The following is a 22,473-nucleotide window of genomic DNA, read 5'->3' on the forward strand; positions in this document are numbered from 1 at the left end:
CTTGTCTTGAGAATTCCACTACCAGTTTGCAAAAGAAGTCCCTTCTCACAGTATCGTTCCTCTGGGAGTTGGTGCCAATTGCAGCACTGAGTCAAACACCAGCGCCTCGCGGACACGCAACTTGACTATGCGCGAAAACAACTTGGCAGAAGGCGTCCGCGATAGTTACCAATGAGCTGCTATTAGTCACGATGGGTAAAATTGCATGTATACAGTCGCAAACCTTTGCCATCGTGAATTCAGACCGAATCTGTCTCATGCTACAAAGGTATTATATGGCGTTGGGCGGGGAATTGCTTTCTCAGATTTTATACCTCGCAACTTTACCTTTAAGCAAAGCAAGCGAGCAAAAATAGCGTAGGATAAAAATATAACCGAAATTAGAACCCTAAGCTGTTTTCCCGCTAGGTAGCCTTACTGGTCTACCAGAATGAGAATCTTTTTGGTTTGTACATGAACGCTTCATAAACATACAATAATACTATAAGTTACAATACTAAGCGGTGTGAATAGTTAGTGTCAATGCAGGATCCCGAAGCCCCTATCCCGTTCTTGCACTTTAAGTATTGTGTTACTTCTTTTCAGGACCAAGCATACGGTGGGGGGGGGGTCGTGGCCCTGTGGCGCGGTGGCTCTGTGGCGTGGTGGTCCTATGCCACAGTTGAGCGGCTAACCGCGGTAGACCTTATTAGATATATATGTGTAAATCTTTTCTGAGGACCCGACAAAGTTGTAACTCTTAGTTTTGAACTCATCATGTTGGAAAATATGGGCAATTACCCCTTTACGGATAGCTTTTTCGAATCATTGGGACAATATCCCGGACAGATACCAGCGCCGACGATCCCGGTTAAAGCCGCCGAAAATCATATGCCATTGGTCCATACCAATGTCGAACTTCAAGGGTATGTTCGTCTTCTCTTCTGGAAAAAGGAAATTTACTAAATCTGATTAGGATTCTCAAAAACTCTTTGGCAACGGCAATAAACGAAAAGGTTGGCAAGCTTGACGGCCTTTTACAATATTTGTTGAGAGATTTTGTTGTGGTAAAGATTAATCAGCAGTTTAAAGGTTTTATAAGGATGCTGGATGTGGTTTCAGAGAAGTTAAGAACCTGATTAGTGAAGAGCTGAATAAAATGAAAATTGGGATGGAGAATTTTATGCAGGCTGCTGGGGATCAGTTTGGTCTTTATCCCGAGGTGGTGGATTAGAGCTGGCTAAGAACGACGCTAGACCCGATCCCGGCTCGTACGGGATTTATTGAAGCCATGCACATCATAATATGGTCCTAGTTCTGATCTCATCCAAATTTCTGGTGTCGACCAAGCCTCTGCATGAAAGCAAAACCAAAAACGTCGTGATAGCTGATGTCTTGAAAATAGGTATTCGATTGACTTTGACCCAGACACTTTGAGCATAAGCGTGCCATCCAGCTTCAAAAGTATTTAGTGCGTAAGCCGCTCCTCTTGACGTCGTCGAGGGCAGGCTATATTTAGCAGATACGATCAGTCAGCTGTGTGGTAGGTTCCTCTGACTGTGGTGACAAGGGGGAAGGGGCTTGTTTCGCCCCCATTTCCTAGCACGTCTGTTGAAACCTTTGACGGTCAAACCTGCCACCAGTCGACAATATTCTATAATGAAAAGGCGTCAATTAAGAGCATTGGAACGCCGTAAGACGTAAAAACGATCGATGAGTTGGACGACAGGAACATATCACCGTGTCGTAAGAACTCAGAAAAGACCGGAAAGCCATTACAGAACGCAAAAGAAACAAAAACGACATCATAAAGCTCTCATGCTACGCATCCCTCCGCATTTTCATCATCCTCATTATGCTCTCATCATCCTCCCCATACTCGTCCTCGTTATCATCCTTATCTGCGACCTTAACGGGCGCAGAAGCAGCAGGAACCGATTGCTGAGCGCCGATCGAGCCACAAAGTGTCAAACTGACGTAGGAAGCGATCAAAAATACATTTCGTAGTTGTCCGCCAGCGATCGAGGTCTTAAACGACGTTTATTTGTACATTGAAGCACAGGAACAACGTTTCAACAAACTTACAGTAGTGGTCGTGATGGGAATCTCGACCGGCATGGGGTCGGCCTTGCGCTTCTGCGGGTAGTCTCAATGCTTAGACTAGACCCCCCTGCGTTGCAGGGTGGACCGGGCGCTCCATATACCTTTCAGCCACACGGCTTTTCGACCAATCAAATTGGCCGAAAAGATCGCGCCCGTTCTAGTTTGAGGACATCTTGTCGATTTTCGTCGCAAGCGTAGTCTCAGGGCTCATCCCTGAACGCGAGCTCCACTGATTGAGCCGTGGCTCAATTCGTGGCTTTGCTTGTACCTGTGGGTCCAACCAAAGATCACTCTGGTTCAGAGCCATGTGGCTGAAAGGTACATGGAGCGCCCGGTCCACCCTGCAATTGCAGGGGGGTTTAGTCTGAGCACTGAGACTAAGGATAACCTAAAAAGAAGTTAATTATGGCTACCTGGACTGTCTTTTTGTCAGTTTAAATACAATCTAGACTTTTCTATAGGCCTGCTATCGCGGTACCGATAATTTTGGTTGGAGTCTGAGACTGGGTTAAATTACCCAGGATGACCTATCTGATAACAAAATGATCCTATCGCTCCGCAAAGCAAACAGAGCCTCAATACTCTAAGTAGCTTCTTAAGCTCATTTAGCGGGCCTCAAGATTCAAAGCACCTTAGACATGTTGTGCTGGAATAGCTCGGAAGAAGCTCCAAGTCCACGATAGGGGTCGGGTTCGGGCGCAATGTGATTGGTTACATGACGTGCTTATGTAACATTTTGTCTGGCAGACCAAAGTTGACATGTCCCCGGGGATGGCTTGTTAAATGTTACCTTGCATCGATAGGACGGATTAATTATATTTACTGCGGGGTTGAGAGCCGTATCCGCCAAAACTTTCGGCAGACCTCATCCTTGAACAGGAGTAAGGAGAGGGAGGGGGAAGAAAAAAACAAAGGCCAACTATCTCCAACGTTAAATTTATACTGATCAGACTATTAAGCAGTCGGAATTCGGCATGATGTCGTGTTTTTCGGTCTAGACCGGAAAAAAAACCAAGTCCGAACCTCCCGCCCCACTGCAGTCAGTTTCGCCGGACGGGTCTACCATTAAAATGCCGGTATTTCGCGACAATCTACCGGTCAATTTTTTGTTTCAAGTTAGACGCGAATGTCCGTTCCCGAATGCCAACATTACTCTTATAAAATGCCACAAAAAATGCACCTCGAAATCCCTAAATCCAACTCTCTGGTCCGTCAGCAAATCAGATTAAAGATTTACGCTGAACCACATATTAATTTTCTACCAACATAACCACCGAAAATGTCTAAGCTCGATGTTTTTTCAAACATCACCAGCCTTGTTTCCCAGGATCTGAAGGACGGCGGCGCGTTCAAGTATGCGTCGTATTTAGTTACAACCGTCCTTTTTTTCGCGGTAATTTACAGCCAGCGCGACAGATACCCTGACCTCCCCCGGTTGAACCCAAAGGGCCGTTGGGAATTCGGATGGGGAAAGCGGGTAACTCACTACATGAACCACAGCGTTGAACTACTGGCCGAGGGTACGCGCCGGTTCGGCGACAAGCCTTACAAGCTGTTCACAGATTTGGGAGATGCTGTCATCATCCCGCCCAAGTACGCTGATGAGCTTAAAGGCCACCGTGGATTGAGCTTTTTGGAGATGGCAGAAGATGTGAGTGTTTCTTTCTTGTTTTCGCCAAGACGCTGTTGTGCATCTGGGTGAAGCTTTTTTTTTTTTTTTTTTTTTTTTCTATTTCTCTCTTTTGGCTAACAATATGGATAGAGTTTTCATGGATACGTCCCCGGCCTCGACGCTTTAGTTGCCCAACCCGCCACGGCAAAAGTCGTCAACAGCCATTTAACCAAGGCTTTGAGTAAATTATTCCCGAGTTGTCTGTTCTTCTTTTCAATTGCAGGCCCCAAAGCTAACGATATCCTGGACAAGTGAAACTCACTGCGCCATTGATGGAAGAGGCTTCCCTGTCTTTGGAGGAACTTTTCGGCGAGTCAAAGGGTACCTATATAAAATTTCCTTTTCACCCCAAACATAACCACGCATCAGATTGGCTGACCAACAACCTTCCAGAATGGCATGAGACGACCGTCGACAAAATAATGGCCCTCGTTTCGCGCATCTCCAGCCGCATATTCATGGGCGAAGAACTTTGCAGGAGTAAAGAATGGGTAGAGGCTTCGGGGGCGTGGGTCCAAGCTGCGTTTAAAGTCGTCTACGCGCTCAGGTTGTTCCCGCGATCCTGGCGACCGTACGTACACTGGTTCCTCCCCGTTGCTCGGGACGCTCGGCGGAAGGTCAAAATCTGTCGCGAAATACTGCAACCACACATCGATGTCCGCCGTGTCGTCAAAGCCGAAGCTATCGCCAAAGGCGAGCCGAACCCGTTTGACGATTCCATTGAATGGTTTGAGCAAGAATGCAAAACCAACTACGACCCGGCCACCTGCCAACTACAGCTCACTTTGCTCGCCATCCATACTACCACCGACTTGCTCGTTACGGCCTTGGTGGATATCGCTAAACATCCCGAAATAATCGGCCCGTTGCGCGAGGAAATAATCAATGTTTTGTCGACCGAAGGATTAAAAAAGTCCGCTTTTCAAAAGCTTAGGCTTATGGATGCCGTCTTAAAGGAATCCCAAAGGTTACGGCCTCTCATGATTTGTACGTTATACCCAATTTTTCCAGGCCATTGCCAAATCCATAGGTAATTAATATCAAAGTCCTACCGATAGTGTTTTTCCGTCGCAAGGCCCTGGAGGATATCACGCTCTCCGACGGATTTAAAATCAAAAAAGGTACCGCCATCGGCCTTGACGGGCCATCACTCCTCTTCAACGAAAATGATTATCCAGACGCGCTGCGCTGGGACCCCTACCGATACATTAAAATGCGCGAAGCGGGCCAGGAAAGCAAGGCCCATCTGGTCAGCGTCACGCCACAGCATTTTGGGTTTGGTCACGGCATCCACGCCTGCCCCGGCCGCTTTTTCGCCGCCAACGAACTCAAGATTGCACTTGCTCAGATACTACTAAAGTACGACATCAAGGTGCCCAAGGACGTGGAAAGTCTACCCAAGTCCTTCACCGGGTCTAGTTACGTTATACCACGTGGGACTAGGTTTTTGATCAGAAGGCGCCAGGAGGAGCTGGACTTTAACACACTGGAAATGTGATGAGGTTGGATGCGCCCTGCATGTTTCTGACAGTACTAGTTCTTATAGGCAGGGTTGCTACCGCGGAGGTGGATTGGCGAGAACTGAGCTTTGAATGTCCAAAGAAACCAGTATTTACTGTTTGTTTACGGGTAGACATGCGAGTGGGTAGATCACATAGCAGAGTTTTCAACAGATATATGTGATTTTGCGGATGACTAGAGATACCTACCTAGTTATCATTTGAAAATACAGGTTTCCTTTGTTGTATTATTTGTACCGACCGCAGCGATAACATGGTTCCTATCAAAATCGGCAATTGAATTCTCTTCATGTTTGTGACAGGTTGAGGACTATTTCCTAGGTACACAACCATTCGGGAATGAGCGTGCCAATGGGTAATGTACTCACTCCAATTCACAATGGAGTTCGGCAAAGCTGGGATTTGTGCCACGATGGGCGCAGTCGCGTTATCGAAAGCCCAAACCCCTGAACATAGACTCTCAAGCTTGAAGCGTAAGCATAAGGGTTGTCTAGGAGCACAAACGCTAGATAAAAGCAGAAAAGGGGGCGCTAATGTTAAATTGAATAACTGGAATACCTATCTTAACAATCGTTCTCTCTCCCTCCCTCTCTCTTTCTGCATTTTTCTAGTCACTGCTGTAGGATGTTTTGGCCACTCCTTTTGGGCTTTAAGCTTAATGCTGTTCACAGTCATTCTCGCAGTTCATCTAAATATCTCACATATTAGGATAAATGCCCTTAACCTCATTAGTCTGTTCGCATTGATGGTAATACTTGATATTCTAATCTTGACTTGCATTCGTAGCAAGTGTTTCTTTACACGCTAAAATTTGAACTATCAGGTTTAAAAGAAACACCCGCGTCAACCAGGCCTAGGAAGATAAGAGGAGCATCAGCTAGACGTTTTAGATCCTTCCCCAGCCAGGGGTTGAGGCCTTGCCTCTCAGCCCTCTTAATCTATTCTTTCATCTCCACAACCTCAAAAACGGACCAAACATCCCTCTCCAGCACAGCCTACATATCCGCGAGCGCGACCACCCAATCCCCGACTCGTACATATACTTGACGTGGCCTGGCGACGAATAATTCTCGTACACCTCGTCAACAATTTGCATGGCTGTTTTGTCCAACGAAACAAAGTCCAGCCATCTGCTTAATAAACTCGTGTTTAGAATTTCCTCGATACTGCGTAGGATTTGAACAGATTTGCCAGGAGGTCGTTGGCGGGTGCCCCGCTGCCCGGTAATGGACGACGGTCGGTGGACCCTGATTAGAACCCGCATTTGTTATTGACCTTTTCCAGTTACCGCTCCGAAGGCGATTTTATTGTTAGATAACCGTCGGTTCGGCGGGTGGCCGGAGTTTGCGGATGAACATTTGCTCCCTGTTTTCTTCTCCCGGCAGGCTCACGTCTGCCACGGTTGGGATGTAGTGGGACGATATCTGCTGGGGCAGACAAAGGCAGACCAACTATTTAGTGGCTTGGAAGTGGGCTGGCTTCAGATTCTGGTACGACTTAGCAAAGAAAAACTCAGTGCTGTTGTGGATCGTGTTGATGACACTATCGTTTTGGAGACGCATTAGGATCGCTTGGGCGAGAACCCAGTCGAACCGATAAGGACGGCAAAATCCGGGTTTGTGAAAAGCTCGTTGTTGACCGGAATACTCAGCGACGCCAGCGAGACAGCAGTCGCAGTCTTCCAATTGATATTAAAGGTGCTGTTGGACTCTTCCCAGCACCAGTTTGCCAGCGCTGTCGCTCGGAAGCTCATCGATCACGGCTCCCATGCCCACGATGGTGCTGGGATGGAAGAGTTAGAAGAACGAGATCACCACGTCGAGGGCGTTCTGAACTATGGCTTAGTGGCCGATGAGCAGAATGAAACCAATGCCAGGGTGGAAACAATCGGACTTCACTTATGTATACCTGATTGAGGTGAAGCTTGGAAACGGTCACACCACCTCAGACTGGTAAGATCTTACCCTCTTCAGCCGAATAAACCGTGGCGTTCTAAATAACCACCGCCTGCAATCTCTGAACGGATTAGACGCATGGAACATCGCAAAAAACAGCTTAAAGAGTCACTGTGCTTGATATGGCTAGAAAGTATCTTTCCACTTAGGCTGGGACCGAACTTCAAAGTTTTCTAGCTGAGTACAGGAATGCTACCCCAATCGTATAGTACGTCGAGGCTTCATTCTCGCATTCACTAATAGTACCACGAGTTCATTGAAGCCATCCCTAGAGAACCAAGCCTGCCGAGCGGTAGCATAGAGCTATCTGGGCCGTGATAATATCCCCTTGCTACATTGTTCATGTTTTGATTCCTGAATAGAGAGTAAGAGTACCTCATGTCACGAAACATGAACCAAACTCACACACCAGTGTTGTAGCGGATGACACAATGTTTCTTTCAAACACCCTATGAAGAGACGCGTTTAGTTTTCCAACTCATAAGGAACAGCTTTCACTAACCTCATGTTGCTAAGTTTGCATGATCAAGCCAAACACAGCGCCCTTCAAAACTCTGTCAATTAGGACTGGATCTGCCAGACAGTTCTGCTCCTTGGCAATCCTGTCAGTATAGAGGCATTTCTGAGACCCTTGTCTCAGTGCAGTTGAAGTAGGCATATACGATAGAGTAAACCCAGTCTCACTAAACTGTCATTAGACATTTAATGCAGGCTTCATTCGGTAGCCGAGCTGGGGTTCTTGACAGGAGACAAAGGCACAGGACACAATTCACTCGGTTGACTATAGGGCAGCGTAGCTGTGCAAAAAAATAAATCTCAAATAGTATGGGCACTAAGCTAAATTGAAGGCAGCATATGCGCCAGGGACCATACGAGGGTTTGATTTGCGAGGGTATGAATTAGCCAACAGTCGGACTCTCAGGGTCAGGGTCAATACAATTATAAAACTCTTTATTCTGCTTTTCTAGCTTTATAATTCACCCGCGTGTATTGTTAAGAGGGCAAATGCTAGAAGCTTAGAAGTGGCACACGTGGGTCACGCACACTCGTAACCCCCTGCTCGTATTTATACAAAAATGGCTTCCGCACCAAGAATCGGTCCACCAATGTTTACATTAATTCCCTTTGACTGCCTCCTCGATAACCCCCCATCTCCCTTCCGCCTCTCTATCGTGTGGTCCCCTTTGGTATATTCCATTTGGCCATAATTTTATCTTTGTGCTCTGCAAAATAATGTTCCACATACCTTGGGCCCGAAGGTTTAACCTTGCCACACCAGTCGCAAGAGTGAGCCTTCACCCCCGCAGGGGCTTCCACCCGTTTCTTTGGGAGAGGTGGGGGGCTTGGGGGGTTTGGGAGGTTTGGGAGGTTTGGGGGATTAGTCGAAGTGGGAATTGCCAGAGCAACACTGGCAAGCAGGGCAGCGATTTGGATGAATGTGTAAGTGTGCATCTTGGCAGATGATTGTAAAAGTGAAAAACAGGTTCTTAAATTTTGTCTAGGTGATTGAGTTTGTAAATGGATAGTCGGCAGATGATCGTGAAAGTGGAAAAGAGGTTCTTGAGTTCGTCTCTAGGTAATCGTGTTTGTAACTTGATAGTTGATGTTTGGGTAATTAGTTGAAAGACCGACAAATTAGATTCGTTGTTAGAGTGGATATGCTGAGGTCAAGAGTGAGATGAGTATAATATATAAGCTCGCGGTTTAAATGCTGCAAGGTTCTAGCGGTCAAATCGACTTCATACATATTTAAACGATTACAAATCAAACAGTCACAACTACTTTGTAGAGAACACTTAGTCGGCTGTTTTTTCTAAAAATATTTGAAAGCCAGGCGGAGATATTTCGATTTTTATGACTAAAATAACAACTCGGCTTAGCCGGGGATTTGTAATCCAAATATTAGAGCAGGGATTTTGGTGGTGAACGTGTACGTATAAATAAAACATATTGAATTAATTTGGCACAGACTTGTCGTGTATAGTACAAGCTGCATTATAATCCAATTTCTTTTGCAGATGAACAGACTAATTATACAAGTAGTAATGTGATATCAGTAGAAACTCGTTATCTGTAAGGGGGCTACGACTTAGTATACTGTTGCAAGGGTGCGTCGTGATCAATTATCGACGGGAGGTTAACCAAGGAAACATGGCGCGGGTTCCCTATATGTGGGAACGCGGGCGATTCAGCTGCTTAGCCCGACTTACCGAACAAACCCGCTACTTTATTTATAAGTCTCGGCTGGCTGAAGCAAGAATTGATTCCTGTGGACGCCAAAGAACCTTCCCGTGTTCATATTCAGTAAGATTGAGGGAGATAATTAACGAACGATGGACTAAATATCGTGGGGAAGGCCTGCTTCTTATTGCCTTTGTTGCATTGGAAACTGTTAGATATCAAGTTGTGCCGAGGTAAAGGGGCCCTATATTGACGCTATCAACATACAAGTCATACAGTTAATGCATACGCCGTTGCAGTGCTAAGTTTGCTCAAAGGTTGTATATCAACAACCGGACGGAAGACCATTCGTCCGTCCTCGAAAGGAAGGCTCTTTCTCCGTAGGCGTGATTCGTTACTCTAAATTTGGGTATCAGTAAAGGAAATTGCGCACTAAAGCGTTTGAAGGTTAAAGGATCCTATTCATTCTCCCATTATATTAAACAGAACTTTAACAAGCACAAGACAAAACAAAAGAAATCTAATGACAATATGCTAAAATTACACGAGCCTTTGCCCATTCTTGAGCAGTTTTGGGAAGGCCAGGACGGTGCCTGTCTTTGCTGCCTTCAACAGGTATTCAGCCAGCATGGCATCCAATCCCATCTCTGCCGCCTGCTTAACCCATTGTGCCAATGGAATTGTTTTCACAGGTAACTCCGCACCACCCTCGGACATATCCTTGACCATCGATAATGGATAGATGATGTCTCCAGCCTCGTAAATATATTTCACCCCGCCGCTGGCTGCAGCGTTCGCAGCAACGACTGCCTGGACGACGTCCGCAGCGACGTTCTCGACCGAAACGAAATCAAAATTTCCTTTCCAAGAATCAGATTCGGGCACAGCCTCGAGTAGCTCGATATACTTGAACATGTTGCCCATGAGGTCGAGGCTATTCGCGTTCTGACCCGTAATGCTGCTTGGCCGATGGATCACAACAGGTAGGCCCCAGGCACGCGCCGCCTTTTCCAAAAGGACTTCGGACGCCCACTTGGCGGCTACATAACCGCCCATCATAGCTCTAGGGTCGGCAGGAGGGGCCCAGGCCGCGAGGCTGGCCTCGCCAAACTCATCCTTACCCGTGAGCTGCGTGATGCTGGCGCTCGATACGAAGTGGAAGGGGATTCGGCGCGGGGCCGCGAGACGGGCTAGCTCCTGTGTGCTGCCGACGTTGACCGGCCGCAGACTGGCGTACGTTTTGAGGAATGACACGTCGGCGCCGTTGTGAATGATGACGTCGGCTTCGGCGAACAGGGATTCAGCGACATCCTCACCGAGGCCTAGGCGTGGAGCACTGAGATCCCCATGGTGGATGCTAACGCGGGGATCCGAGAAGGGGAGCTCCGAGGAAGGAGGAGAGTTACGCACGGCCAGGCAGTGGATGCGCGTAATGTTGGGCTGACGCAGGAGGAATTCGACGAGCTGCCGTCCGAGGAAGCCTGTTGCACCTGTGATCAGGACTACCCTAGGCGGCAAAGAGACTTTGTTGGCACCGCCGCCAGGGATAACGTTTGGAGCCAACATCGGAATCGAAGTTTCTTGTTCCCAGTCGATCAAGGCTCCATTACCGGATGGATTATCTGAAAGCACCAAGTCGGTCATGGATGCAACTGTGCTGGATTCAAACATTGCGTGCAAAGGTGGAGCGCTGCCGTGCTTTTTCCTGATCAAACTTTGCAGATTCACAAGAAGAAGCGAGGTCCCGCCCACATGGAAAAAGTCAGACCTGGGCGTGATTGAATACTTGGAACTGACGTCGCTAGGGATAACCTGTTTCCAAAGTTTCCACATCTCGGCCTGATCGGAGCCAAGTTCTGCACCTTGATGGACAATCTGGTTCTCATCCGAGATGGGCAGGTCCTGCAAAGCACGACGGTCAAGTTTATGGGAGGCGGTTTGGGGCAAGGAATGGATGGGCACGAGCAGGGATGGCTTCATGTGCTGGGGGAGCCTCAAGCGGGGAACGATTTGAGCGAGGAATTCTTGCTGACTGTTCTGGGGAATCTGGTCGGAATCTAGTACGACATGGCCGACGAGGTACTGGGGGTCCGACTCGTCAGCACCACCTCGGCGGAGAGACACGGCTACATCGATGATTTTGCCAGCGCCTGCTTCCAAGATAGCCGATTCAACATTTTGCAAGTCAATGCGGATTCCCCGGAGCTTGATCTGAGTGTCGCCATCGATGCGACCTTCGATAATCAGACCGCCGTCGGGACTGATGCGTCCAAGGTCGCCCGTTCGATATTTGGTTTTCCAGCCCTTGGCCAAGAATTCAGGAGGCGCCGTCTTATCCGCCACGAATGCCTTTGATGTAAGCTCCTCGTTTTTGAAATAGCCCAGGCCTACACCGGCACCACCTATACAAATTTCACCAAAAACGCCGACTGGAACCGGGTTAAGCTCCAAATCGACAACCGAAATGGAGTAGTTTTCCCAGGTCAACAATGGCAGGTCGGGATTGCTGTTTGGTTCGTGGTAGGGTATTATGCGGGTGTTGGCGTTGATAGTGGCCTCGGTTGGACCGTAGCCATTATAAAGGACGAGGTCAGGCTTGCCGAGGGAGCGGAAAACTTCCAGGAGGTTTTGGGTCATATTTTCGCCACCGCTCAAAGCCACTCTCCATTTGGAGGTTCGGAGCTGCTGGGCGTTAACGCCGATCAGCGACTTATATTCGGTAGGTGATGCCTGAACAATGCTAACATTTTCCGCCACGATTAGCTGGCTTAGGCCCAAAGCATCACCACGCAGGTGGGACGGGACAACGACGAGGGTGCCGCCATTGGAGAGCGATGTTAGCATTTGCGCCAGTGACATATCAAAGCTGAAAGACGATTGCTGGAGCATTATATCAATGCCCTCTTTGAAGCCGAACTGCTGTGTCGCGGCCATGATGTTGTACGTCAAAGAGGTGTGGCTCAGTGAAATGCCCTTGGGGGTGCCGGTCGAACCACTTGTGTAAAAGACGGCAGCCGCCGAGGCACCCTTGGCTTGTATCGCAAGTTTTGGTGATTGTTCCAGCGTTTTGGAACTTTGAACCTCCGATACGTCAATCTGGATAGCTTTGGATGACAGGCTATCGAATAAAGGCTTGGTGGTAGCATCTACCAGGATGCAGATTGGCTGACATTCGTCCACGACGGCTCTGAGGCGATCGACTGAATTGAGGCGCGGATCCAAAGGTGTATAAATAGCACCGGCCTTCCAAATGGCAAGGATTGAACAAATAAAGTCCATAGTCGAAGCTTGCATCACGCCCACAATCCCAGGGTTGGAACCGACCATGGCTTTGATAAGTTTTGCTGCAATGTCATTGACCCGAGCAATCATCCGAGCATAAGTAAGGCCAGCGTTCTGACCATTACGCAAGGCAAACTTTGTTGCATATCTGACAGACATGTCCTCGATTCGGTGAACCAGGGTTTCTGGCCAGCTCAAGTCTTGACTGGGCCCGCAGCCCAATTCCAAAGCCTTCTTGACTGCCACCGGGTCATATAATGCAGGGCGGTTCAAACTGGTGGCAGGATTTTTGGAAAAGGAGTCGACGAGCCGGAAATAGCTGTCAAACAGCAGGTTGGCCATATCCATGTCGTATAGATCTTTCTGGACACTCAAAGTCACGAGAGCGTCTCCGTCAGGGTTTTCGACAACATCCAGGCTTATATCGTAACCAACTTGGCCACCAGAGATAAGCTCGCCCGCGCCGGTGCAGCCACAGAACGACCGCTCTTCGGAGATGCCTCGTCGGTAGTTGACAAAAGTCTGGAACAGAGGCGTATGTGATGATGAGCGTGGAACGTTGAGCTCGTTAAGAAGGACATCGAAGGGGACCTTTGAATTGGCAAATGCCTCCTGCGACACCCTTTTCATATCTACCAAAGCTTCCCCGAATGTTTGCGCAAGTGAGCTCCGCACACGAAGGGGTAGGAGATTGAGATAGAGTCCAACGGCAGCCATGACTTTTTCTTCCTTTCTGTTGGCGTCGGCAATGCCAATGCAAAAGTCATCGGTGCCACTGAAGCGGGCGATCAAGGTTTTGAAGACGGCTAGGTAAAAATGGAACGGGGTGGCCTTGAATTTACGGGAAACGCTTTGAATTGCCTTGGATTGCTCGGCGCTAATCCTGCGGTTTATTGAATGCGTTGTGTACGAGAGATTGATGGGCCTCGACCTTCGCTTAGAGACGGATAAAAGTGGTGTTGCCTCTGGAAGGCTGGTGAATTTGCTTCTCCAATACTGCAGCTCAGATTCCCAACCGCCAGACTTGAACTCGTTGAACTCCTTGATGGTAAAGTCGGGAAACTGCATAACTGAACGATCCAGAGGTAGGCCGTTGTATGCCTTTTCGATGTCGCTGAAAAGCACCTCGAAGCTGACTCCGTCCATGTTGATGTGATGGTAGCCGAGAACGAGTACATGCTGCGTCGGCGACTTGGTGAGAAGTAGGATTCGCATCGTCTGACCTTGGTCAAGGTTATAGACTGTGTTTTGGACGTCCTTGCAGGCCTTGACGACCGCGCTGTCGTCATCGATTATCTTGCGTTGCTCGAGTCCAAAAGCGGGCGAGCTCCATATTTTCTGCATCGGACCATTATCCTCTTCCACAAAAGAGGTGCGAAGTGCCTCGTGGTGGTTGAGAACCCTTTCGACGGCCTTTGCAAAGTCGGGAGTACGCAAGGGACCAGTAATGCGCATTAACGACGTGATGTTGAACGCCAGCGGGTCTGGATTGTATGACCTCAAAAACCAAAAACGAGCCTGACCGAAGGAGACAGGGACTGTTCGTATGAGCTTCCTGGAATCATCGAGCGATGCAAACGATGCGGATGTCGTGGGGGTGCTGAGATCGAGCCTGTCATCAGTCATTGATGAAGCAACCGACCGAGGCTGATCTGGGGAGCGGGCTTCTGGTGATGGCGAGGACGAGGAAGCGGAGTCGGATTGCTTGATGGAAGCCACCGGTGGATAATTTGACACTGATCCTGGAAGTTTTATTGAAACTTCGGGTTGAGTTTTCGTCACTGGCGGTGCTTGTTGTGGTGCTGTATCGGCCCCATCTAAGCCGTCGAGCTTCGGAGTCATCGATGCGGGAATCAATCCCTGGACAAATTCGAGCAGCGACCGGGCTGTGCTTCCATTGAGAATTTTCAAGACGGGAACATCGACAGAGAGCTCTGCTAGGAACCAAGACCTTAGGTCTACGGCGACTAGTGAATCCATGCCAAGTGTCTCCAGATCCACCTCTAGGATGTTGCTGTCTGGGTCGGCTTGGAGGGACGAGACCAATTTTGCCTGGAATGCGTCTAGAGTCGTGTAATATGTCAGTATACTACCCAGCTTTGCCAAATTCGCCTGTGCTAGTTTATAGCCTGGAGAAAGGGTGCATAGATAACATACCTTTCAGAATCTCAAGCACTTCTTCGGAGCTCTTGGCGTCTTGAAGAAGGGTCTTTACGGGAGTACCCTGCCTCACCACGCTCAAAGATGTCTGCATGGCGTTGCCACTTTGCAGGACTAGATGTTGGAAGATTGGATTGCTGAACCACGTAATATCTGGCTTGTCGTCATTGAACTGAAGACGCAGACCAGTTACTGAGGTGACCGAGTCCGACGAGTCCGGAGGGCTCGCGAGAACCGCCTCGCCAAACATAGTAAGGAAGTCTTGTTCGCTCAACCAAGTATTCCCAACCGAGAAGAGGTATTTTTGGTGCTCGTAGCTCAAAATGCTCGTGACGGAGCCGTTGCCCATGATGCAACCAATTTCTACCGACGAACCAGCAACACCTCGCTTCCGGCGCTGCGCTGCAAGCGAATTCATAAACATGTTAGCTCCGGCATAAATGCTTTGTCCGGGGTTTCCGGATGTAGAGGTCACAGAGGACAGAAAGACGAAAAAGTCCAGAGGCGTCGAATAGAAGATCTCGTCGAGGTAGATGCTGCCGCGGACCTTGGGCCCGAGAACGGTTTCTATCGTTTCCATAGTTGTCTCGGCAAACATGGTATCCCGGAGGACCATGGCGCCTTGGACGACGCCGGCGATCGGTGGCAAGGTGGCAGAGATAATGCGGTAGGCTGAGTTAACTGCTGCGCGATCGGTCACGTCGCTATTTTGGGGGAAGAGTAAAAAGGGTTACACGGGTCAGTGACTGTGCTTTGAACATCACATCAAGGAAAGGAGAGAAACCAACTTACTTGGAAAATATTTTTACCGTGGCACCACAAGATTCCACGGTATGAAGCCATTCTTTATCAATCACTGGATTGCGGCTGGTCATAACGACATATCTGGCACCTCGATTCACCATCCAACGACACAGTGAGAGAGCAAGCCCTCCGGTGAGACCAACCAACCAATAGGTCTTGTCCTGTTTGAATCTTACCATGGAGTCGGCAGGCTGGATTAACACGCCTAGTTCTTCTTCTGCAGTCCAGTCAGTAATAACCGAAAGGGCATCATTGCCAACTTTGGGACTCATCTTCCCAACTGTAGCAGTGAGCTCGGTGGGAGTAAAGACAGCGCCCGAAAAAGGTGTCAAGTCTCGTCTCACAGCCTGAACGTTAGCCCAGCAAGTACGCAAGATATCTGCGACTGCAGAAGTCAGACCCATGGAGGTGGACCTGGTGATTTGGCCTACAAGCGCAGTCAGTGAATCACGGGTCTCCACCCGGCACTGCGTTGGAATGTAGCTGTTGATGACATCCGCGGTCACGTTTTCCTTGCTACTGGAAAGGTTGAGGAAGCAAGTGGTGCTCGTCGGCAGTTTTGACTCGATGGATCTGCGAGATTCGAAGGGGTGGATACGAACTGTCTTGTTCGCAGCACTAGAGTCCGAGTCGGGACTGGTGGTGCTGAGTAGCGTGAGTCGTACACCCTTTGAATCACAGCGAGCCGAGAGGGCTAGCGAGAGCGACGTTTCTGCGTCGAGTACGACGAGCGAGTCGCCCGAGGAAAGGACCGCCACCACCGTTGACGCAATAATCTGCGTGTATAGACCAGCCAGCGCGTGCTTGCCATCAGCTAGGTTGCCAACGTATGGTGCTGTCCACTGCCGGTCTACCTGCACAATCGACTTTTGCGAATCTGCCAGGGCAAACATGGCTTCGCCCGAAGAGATGTCGGTGCCCAGAACGAGGAAAAGGTAATCCGAGGATTCCAGTCTCACCGACCGATGCATGGCATAATGGACCCTTAAAGTCACCATATCCTGGCCATGCTTAGTGGATGACAACGAGGTGTGTAGAGACTCTTCGAGAACAAAGCCCTTTCCACTAGGAACCAAAGAAACCGAGACCTCACGAGGATTAACATTCTTCCTCAACTGCCGCCTGCGCGAGTTGTATCGAGCATTGCGGTCTTTGCTCAGTCTGATACGGGGAACGAGGAAATTGCTTCCGTCGAATCTCAATTCAGGCTCTTGGTACCATGTGAGGCGATCCAGCTTCCCTTGCTGTTCCAAGGTGCCCAGAATTTCGAACTGCAGAAAGCTCTCGGACAAGTTGTGAACGGTGGCATCTTGGGAGTTTTCAAAATCAAGAAATCCAAGGCGCAGGTGCCGCATCTCGAGACCAACCGTCCTTGCTACGCCGGCAGCCATGTTGGAGTAGGGGTTTGCACCCGAAGCTCCGCAGGTGATCCAGTAAACGCTTCTGGATTGTTGAAACACAAGCTTGAAGCCCTCGAGCGTCTGAACCGTCATGTCTTTGAACAAGGGCTCGTCAAGCTCAACGAGAGACAGCACGCTTCCCATGACGGGTAGACTTTGCGATGAGACATCCTCCAGGTTGGGTATCCATGTGACGGTCTGATAGTGTGATTTCAACAGCTGCTCCAAGCCCTTTGCCAACTGTGAGGCACCTCCGACTATGGTCAATCGTTCGGGATCGATGGTGAATTCTTTGTAATCAGCGGTAGTTGGCTCCTTGAGGAGTCTCACACGGTCGTCGACAGCTTGTGTCATTATCACTGAAAGTGGGCCCAAGGAATGGTGCGGCGTAACGATCTCTGCACCGGAGAAACCAGACCGTTTCATAACACGATCCCACCATTCGACCTCGACACATGGAGAATGGACACGTCCGTCTTCACCTCCAAGCCACCAGCCTGGAAGTGGCCCGAATATGAATCCAAACCTGAGAGGGTCGTTGTTGGTGATTTCTAGGAGTACAAGATACCCCCCTGGCTTGACGAGGCGACGGAGGCGGGCCATGGTTTCGTCCAGGTCGGCTGTCGCGTGCACGACGAGGTTGGCAATAACAAGGTCGAACGAGTTCTCCTCGTAACCCTGATCGGCGATCTCCTTCTCTATATCCAGAGTTTTAAACACCATTTTGCTTTCGTGCGCCTTGAACACCTCACGAGCGTCGGCAAAGAAGCCGCTGGAGATGTCGGTATACGTATACGAGGCAAAAGCATCTTTCAGCTTCCGGAGCATAACCTTGGTCGCACCACCAGTTCCTGCACCGACTTCGAGTATGTTCATGTGAGGATAGCGATGCGTGATATGTTCCACCATACGAGCGAGGTCCTCGGTATATGGTGACATACCAAGGGCATCGGTGTAAAACCTGTTCAGCATATTGTTTTTGACCATGGGCTCCAGCGGATTCATCTCTCCTCTGAAAACAGAACAAAGATTCTCTCCCACCGCATGCATCAACTCAAGATCTATGCTGTCGGGGTATTTTGCAATGATTTTCAGGATATCATCCCGAGTATCGTAGTCCCATTTGCGGTTGATGTGAGGGAGCGTCCCCTGCTCAACGCGACCGCACATGTGGTCAACCCACTCGAGAAACCGAACATGGTGAGCAGCCAGGCGGGAGCGGTCTTTGCCAATCTCACGGTCCACATGACGCATGTAGAAATAGGCTACGCGCTCTATGGATGTGAACAAGTCGGCGACATAGGCTCGCTTCTCACCCCGGACCTCTATGTCGGCTCCCTCGGGGGATATAATCTTCCACTCCATCTCGGAAAAGATCTGCAGATCGGTGGCGGCCGACGGTGGAGAAAGTGGCTTTGTGTGCAGGCCTTGGAGCTGAACCAGTGCAAAGCTCTTGTCCTCGGAAAAGACGTCGACGTCGCCACCAACGTCACTTCCGGCCCCAGCCAAGACATCATCGCCCTCAAAGGCTGTAAAGGACATGAAGGGGAGCTGAGAACCAGGTCTTGCCGCTTGACTGAGCATCCCATAGTTGAATCGAATGCAGTCAATCCCGGTAGGGAGAGAAATGCCCTGGAGACGTGTATCGCCAGGGTAGCAGTAGGCCAGTAGAATTGTTTGCACCATGGCATCGAGGGCTGCAGGGTGGAAGACCATCTGGTCAAAGTGTTTGGTCTTTTCAGGAACCGCCACAAAACCAGTGGCTGCCCCCATTCGGCGTTGCAGTCTTGAAAGGGCCCTGAAAGGCCCCTCGTAGCCGTAGCCAAGTTTGTCAATGGCCTCATAAAAGCGCGCCTCGTCGATATCCTTCATCTGCGTAACTGAAGGGAAGTTCTTAGGTAGTGCATCCTGCGAGGGCTTACCAAGAACCACAGTAAGGTCTCCAGATGCATTTTCCACTAGCTTGGTGCTGTTGCCCTGCTGGCTAGAGAATGAAAAGTGGGCGGTGATGCGGTCTGCCTGGCTATTGATGCCAGTTAATGAAAAGAGCGTTTCCACACCGGCGTTTGCCTCGATGACTAGAGCGTTGCCGATGACAAAATCTCGTAGCTCTACCGTTTGAACCCCGTTACTCTCAAATAGCTGTTTGACCGCCTCAAGCACGGTTGCGATGTAGCCTGTCCCGGGGAAAACAGTCTGACCCTGGGCCGAATGCTGTAGCAACCATGGAACCTCTGCCGGATTTAGACTGTTCCGCCACCGCACCTCGGCCGCACTGTCATCGGGGAGTCTAGTGCCGAGCAACTCATTGGGCGAGCTGCCTCTGTGCAACACAACCTTGGAGAGACGAGATTGGAAATAATACTCGACGTCATGATCCCACTTGTAAGATGGAAGCTCTTTGAGTAGGCGTTGGTCACAATTGCCAGAGGCAAACTTTTCGTAGGCGGCAAGGTTGACGGCCGAACTACCAAAGGACGACCAAATACCACCCAGACATTCTGCCATGGCTTCGTTGCTGTTGGTGCCTCTGTTTAAGCATCCAAAATACGGCAGCTTTTCACCAAGGCAACTCTGGATTATCTGGCTGGCCGGTCCCTTCAGCGCTGGGTGAGGGCCAACCTCGATAACACAATCAAACTTGTCATCAGCGCCCAGGGCATAGGACAGCGCCTGAGAAAAGAGCACAGGCTTGGCCAAATTCTCAACCCAATATTTGTCCTGGACTCGGCAGTCGAGTGAGGCCATATCATCAACATAGACGCTCGAAATCCAGCGGCATGCTTTGGCGTCGCCCGGCACCCGAGCTTGAATATCACAATTTTGCAAAGAAGTGATATACGGCTCACTGCAGGGTAACATATGGTGCGAGTGGTATCCCTTATCAACCTGAAGTTGCTTGTTGAATTTTCCCTCGGCGTCCAGGACCTTTTTAACCTCTTTCACAGCATCAAGATCACCCGAAAGCGTTACGCTGTCGTTCGAATTGCTGGCGGCGACGCATAAGCGTCCCTTGAAGTCGTCGACTTCGCAAAGCTCCTTGGCGTCCTCAAGGGTTGTTCCGACCGCAATCATGCCTCCCGGTTGGCCATTTGCCCCTTTTGCCAAATGCGTGTGGACACCTCGAAAATATGCGGCGCGCACGGCATCCTTGGCGGACAGATAACCAGCTGTGTACGCAGCAGCTATTTCACCCGAAGAATGGCCTACCACGCACGAAAACTCAACTCCCGCTGCGCGCAAAAGCTGGACGAGCAGGATTTGGACCGCAGTGCAGACGGTCTGTGAGATATGGGCCTGATAAACGCGCGAAGTCTCCGGGGGCGCGAGTAGCTCTTTCAACATGGACCAAGACGGTCGCTCCTTTTCGGGCAACGTCTGGAGGCTCTGTTCCAGCTCTTCAAAAATGGCTCTGGCTGCAGGAGATGCCGTGATGATATCTACTCCCATTCTTGCCCACTGCGCTCCTTGACCCGTAAAGATGCCGAGGTAGCGGGGACGTCGCTCGAGAGATTGAACAGCCTTGGCGCTGGGACTGGCTTCCTCGCTGCGTGCCTTGAGCTTGGACTTGAGGGTGTCAAGGTCGGCTGCAGAAATCACGGCTCGCTTGTCGAAAATGGAGCGATGCTGACTCAAAGTATATGCAACGGATCGTAGGTCAACCGTGGGATGCTGACTTAGATACTCGCCGTAGGCAGATAATATTCCTGCTAATGCTTTATCTGAACTGGCGGAAAAGACAAAAGGGGAGAAAACAGGGCCAGACGTCGGCATGGGAGGGAGAGCTGCAACGGCCGGCGGTGTATAACTCTCCAAGATGACGTGCGCGTTGGCGCCACCAAATCCAAAGCTGTTAACGCTAGCACGGAGGGGCTGGCCGGGCTCGGGCTCGGGCCAGTCCATTAGCCGTGTCGGGATCTCAAGGTTTCCATAAAACGGCTGAACAGCTGGGTTCACGCGTTCCAGGTGCAAGTTCGGCGGGATGCTTTTAGCTTTCATGGCAAGGGAAGCTTTAATCAAGCCAGCGAGGCCAGCAGTGCCTTCTGTATGGCCAATCACAGTTTTGACCGACCCCACGTAGAGTTTCGGATCGTCGGATTTTCTGCAATAACCACTCTGCGGACCAAAGAATGCCGTGCTGATGGCTTCTGCCTCCACAGGATCTCCCGCTGGGGTGCCGGTACCATGTGCCTCGAAATACTGCGGCCTGTCTGAGCTCTTGCTCAGGTCGAGGCCTGCACGCCTGTATGTCTCCTGTATGAGCTTGCACTGGGCAAGTGGACTGGGCATTGTGATACCTTTTGTGTTTGTTCACATTAGAGTAGAAAAAAAAGTCAGCACATCTTCCCGTCCTGCCATCGCAAAATTGGCCTGAAAAATTGAGATAAAACGAAGGGCTTTCTTGTACCTTTAGTCCGGCCATCCTGATTACAACCAGTCTCTCGAATAATGCATTCGATATGGTCGCCGTTGGCCAAAGCGGCACTAAGTGGCTTTAGCACAATGGAGGCAAAGCCCTCGCCGCGAGCATACCCATCAGCTGATGCATCCCACATGCGTGAGCGGCCGTTTGGAGAAAGCATCTGAAGCTTGCTCTCAGCAATATATTGGGCAGGGCCCAGCAAGAGGTTGGCGCCGCAGACGATAGCAACCGGTGTCTCGCCAAGGCGGAGGCTCTGTACCGCTTGGTGAACAGCCACCAAGCTAGAAGAACACGCCGTATCGACAGTGACGGAAGGACCGTGCAAGTCGAAAAAGTATGAGATTCTGTTGGACAGGATACTCCTCGCTGTTCCAGGTGCAAAGTAGGTAGGGAAAGCATCTATATCCTGTGACAGAAGCTCCGAATAGTCCACACCCATATTTCCGACAAAAACTCCGGTTTGAGAGCCTTTGAGACCACCGATAGTGATCCCAGCCGCCTCCAAGCTTTCATACACCGTTTCTAACAGAAAACGTTGCTGGGGATCCATAGCCATAGCTTCTTGGGGCCTAATTCCGAAGAATTTGGCATCGAAAAGCTTGAAGTTTTCGTCCAAAAAATATGAGTGACGAACATTGCTGGTTCCGTGATGTTTGTGATCTGGATGAAAATATTTGTCAACGTCGAAACGATCAGGTTTGATTTCACTGACGATGTCTTTGGGATCTTTCAAAAGTTCCCAGAGCTTGGATGGTGTAGTGGAGCCGCCGGGAAATCTACAGCCACTGCCGATGATAGCAATAGGCTCAGTGTTAGTGGTCCACATGTCGTCTCCCATGGTCAATCTTTTCATGGTGGTACAGTGACTGGTGCCTTTTTGGTGGAGCGAAATTTGTTATTTTCTCTTCAAATGTTGAATTGTCAAATTCGAAAGGAAGATAAGGCACTGCCTGATATTTGGAAGATGAAACCTGAGAGAGCTGAGCCTATGTTG

The 22,473-nt window shown here is 49.8% G+C and overlaps 4 protein-coding genes across 4 annotated transcripts; 1 reads left to right on the forward strand and 3 right to left on the reverse strand.

The window, feature by feature from the left end:
* Positions 1 to 3,361: 3,361 nt before the first annotated feature.
* Positions 3,362 to 5,252, forward strand: PgNI_07964 (uncharacterized protein; the record flags this gene model as incomplete). Its single annotated transcript, XM_031127967.1, has 5 exons — positions 3,362 to 3,733; positions 3,845 to 3,935; positions 4,007 to 4,075; positions 4,148 to 4,741; positions 4,813 to 5,252. The coding sequence occupies 5 exons, from the start codon at positions 3,362 to 3,364 to the stop codon at positions 5,250 to 5,252; spliced, it is 1,566 nt and encodes a 521-aa protein (XP_030980932.1).
* Positions 5,253 to 6,584: 1,332 nt separating this feature from the next.
* On the reverse strand, positions 6,585 to 7,027 carry PgNI_07966 (uncharacterized protein; the record flags this gene model as incomplete). The annotated part of the gene is given in 4 exon segments (XM_031127968.1): positions 6,585 to 6,698; positions 6,713 to 6,725; positions 6,818 to 6,844; positions 6,858 to 7,027. The coding sequence occupies 4 exon segments, from the start codon at positions 7,025 to 7,027 to the stop codon at positions 6,585 to 6,587; spliced, it is 324 nt and encodes a 107-aa protein (XP_030980934.1).
* Positions 7,028 to 8,396: 1,369 nt separating this feature from the next.
* Positions 8,397 to 9,225, reverse strand: PgNI_07967 (uncharacterized protein; the record flags this gene model as incomplete). The annotated part of the gene is made up of 3 exons (XM_031127969.1): positions 8,397 to 8,475; positions 8,529 to 8,637; positions 9,201 to 9,225. The coding sequence occupies 3 exons, from the start codon at positions 9,223 to 9,225 to the stop codon at positions 8,397 to 8,399; spliced, it is 213 nt and encodes a 70-aa protein (XP_030980933.1).
* A 725-nt stretch (positions 9,226 to 9,950) lies between these two features.
* PgNI_07968 (uncharacterized protein) lies at positions 9,951 to 22,332 on the reverse strand (the record flags this gene model as incomplete). The annotated part of the gene is made up of 4 exons (XM_031127970.1): positions 9,951 to 14,755; positions 14,850 to 15,556; positions 15,645 to 21,354; positions 21,465 to 22,332. The coding sequence occupies 4 exons, from the start codon at positions 22,330 to 22,332 to the stop codon at positions 9,951 to 9,953; spliced, it is 12,090 nt and encodes a 4,029-aa protein (XP_030980939.1).
* Positions 22,333 to 22,473: the final 141 nt, after the last annotated feature.

This window comes from Pyricularia grisea (assembly GCF_004355905.1).
Source record: "Pyricularia grisea strain NI907 chromosome Unknown Pyricularia_grisea_NI907_Scaffold_4, whole genome shotgun sequence".
Taxonomy (NCBI): Eukaryota; Fungi; Ascomycota; class Sordariomycetes; order Magnaporthales; family Pyriculariaceae; genus Pyricularia; species Pyricularia grisea.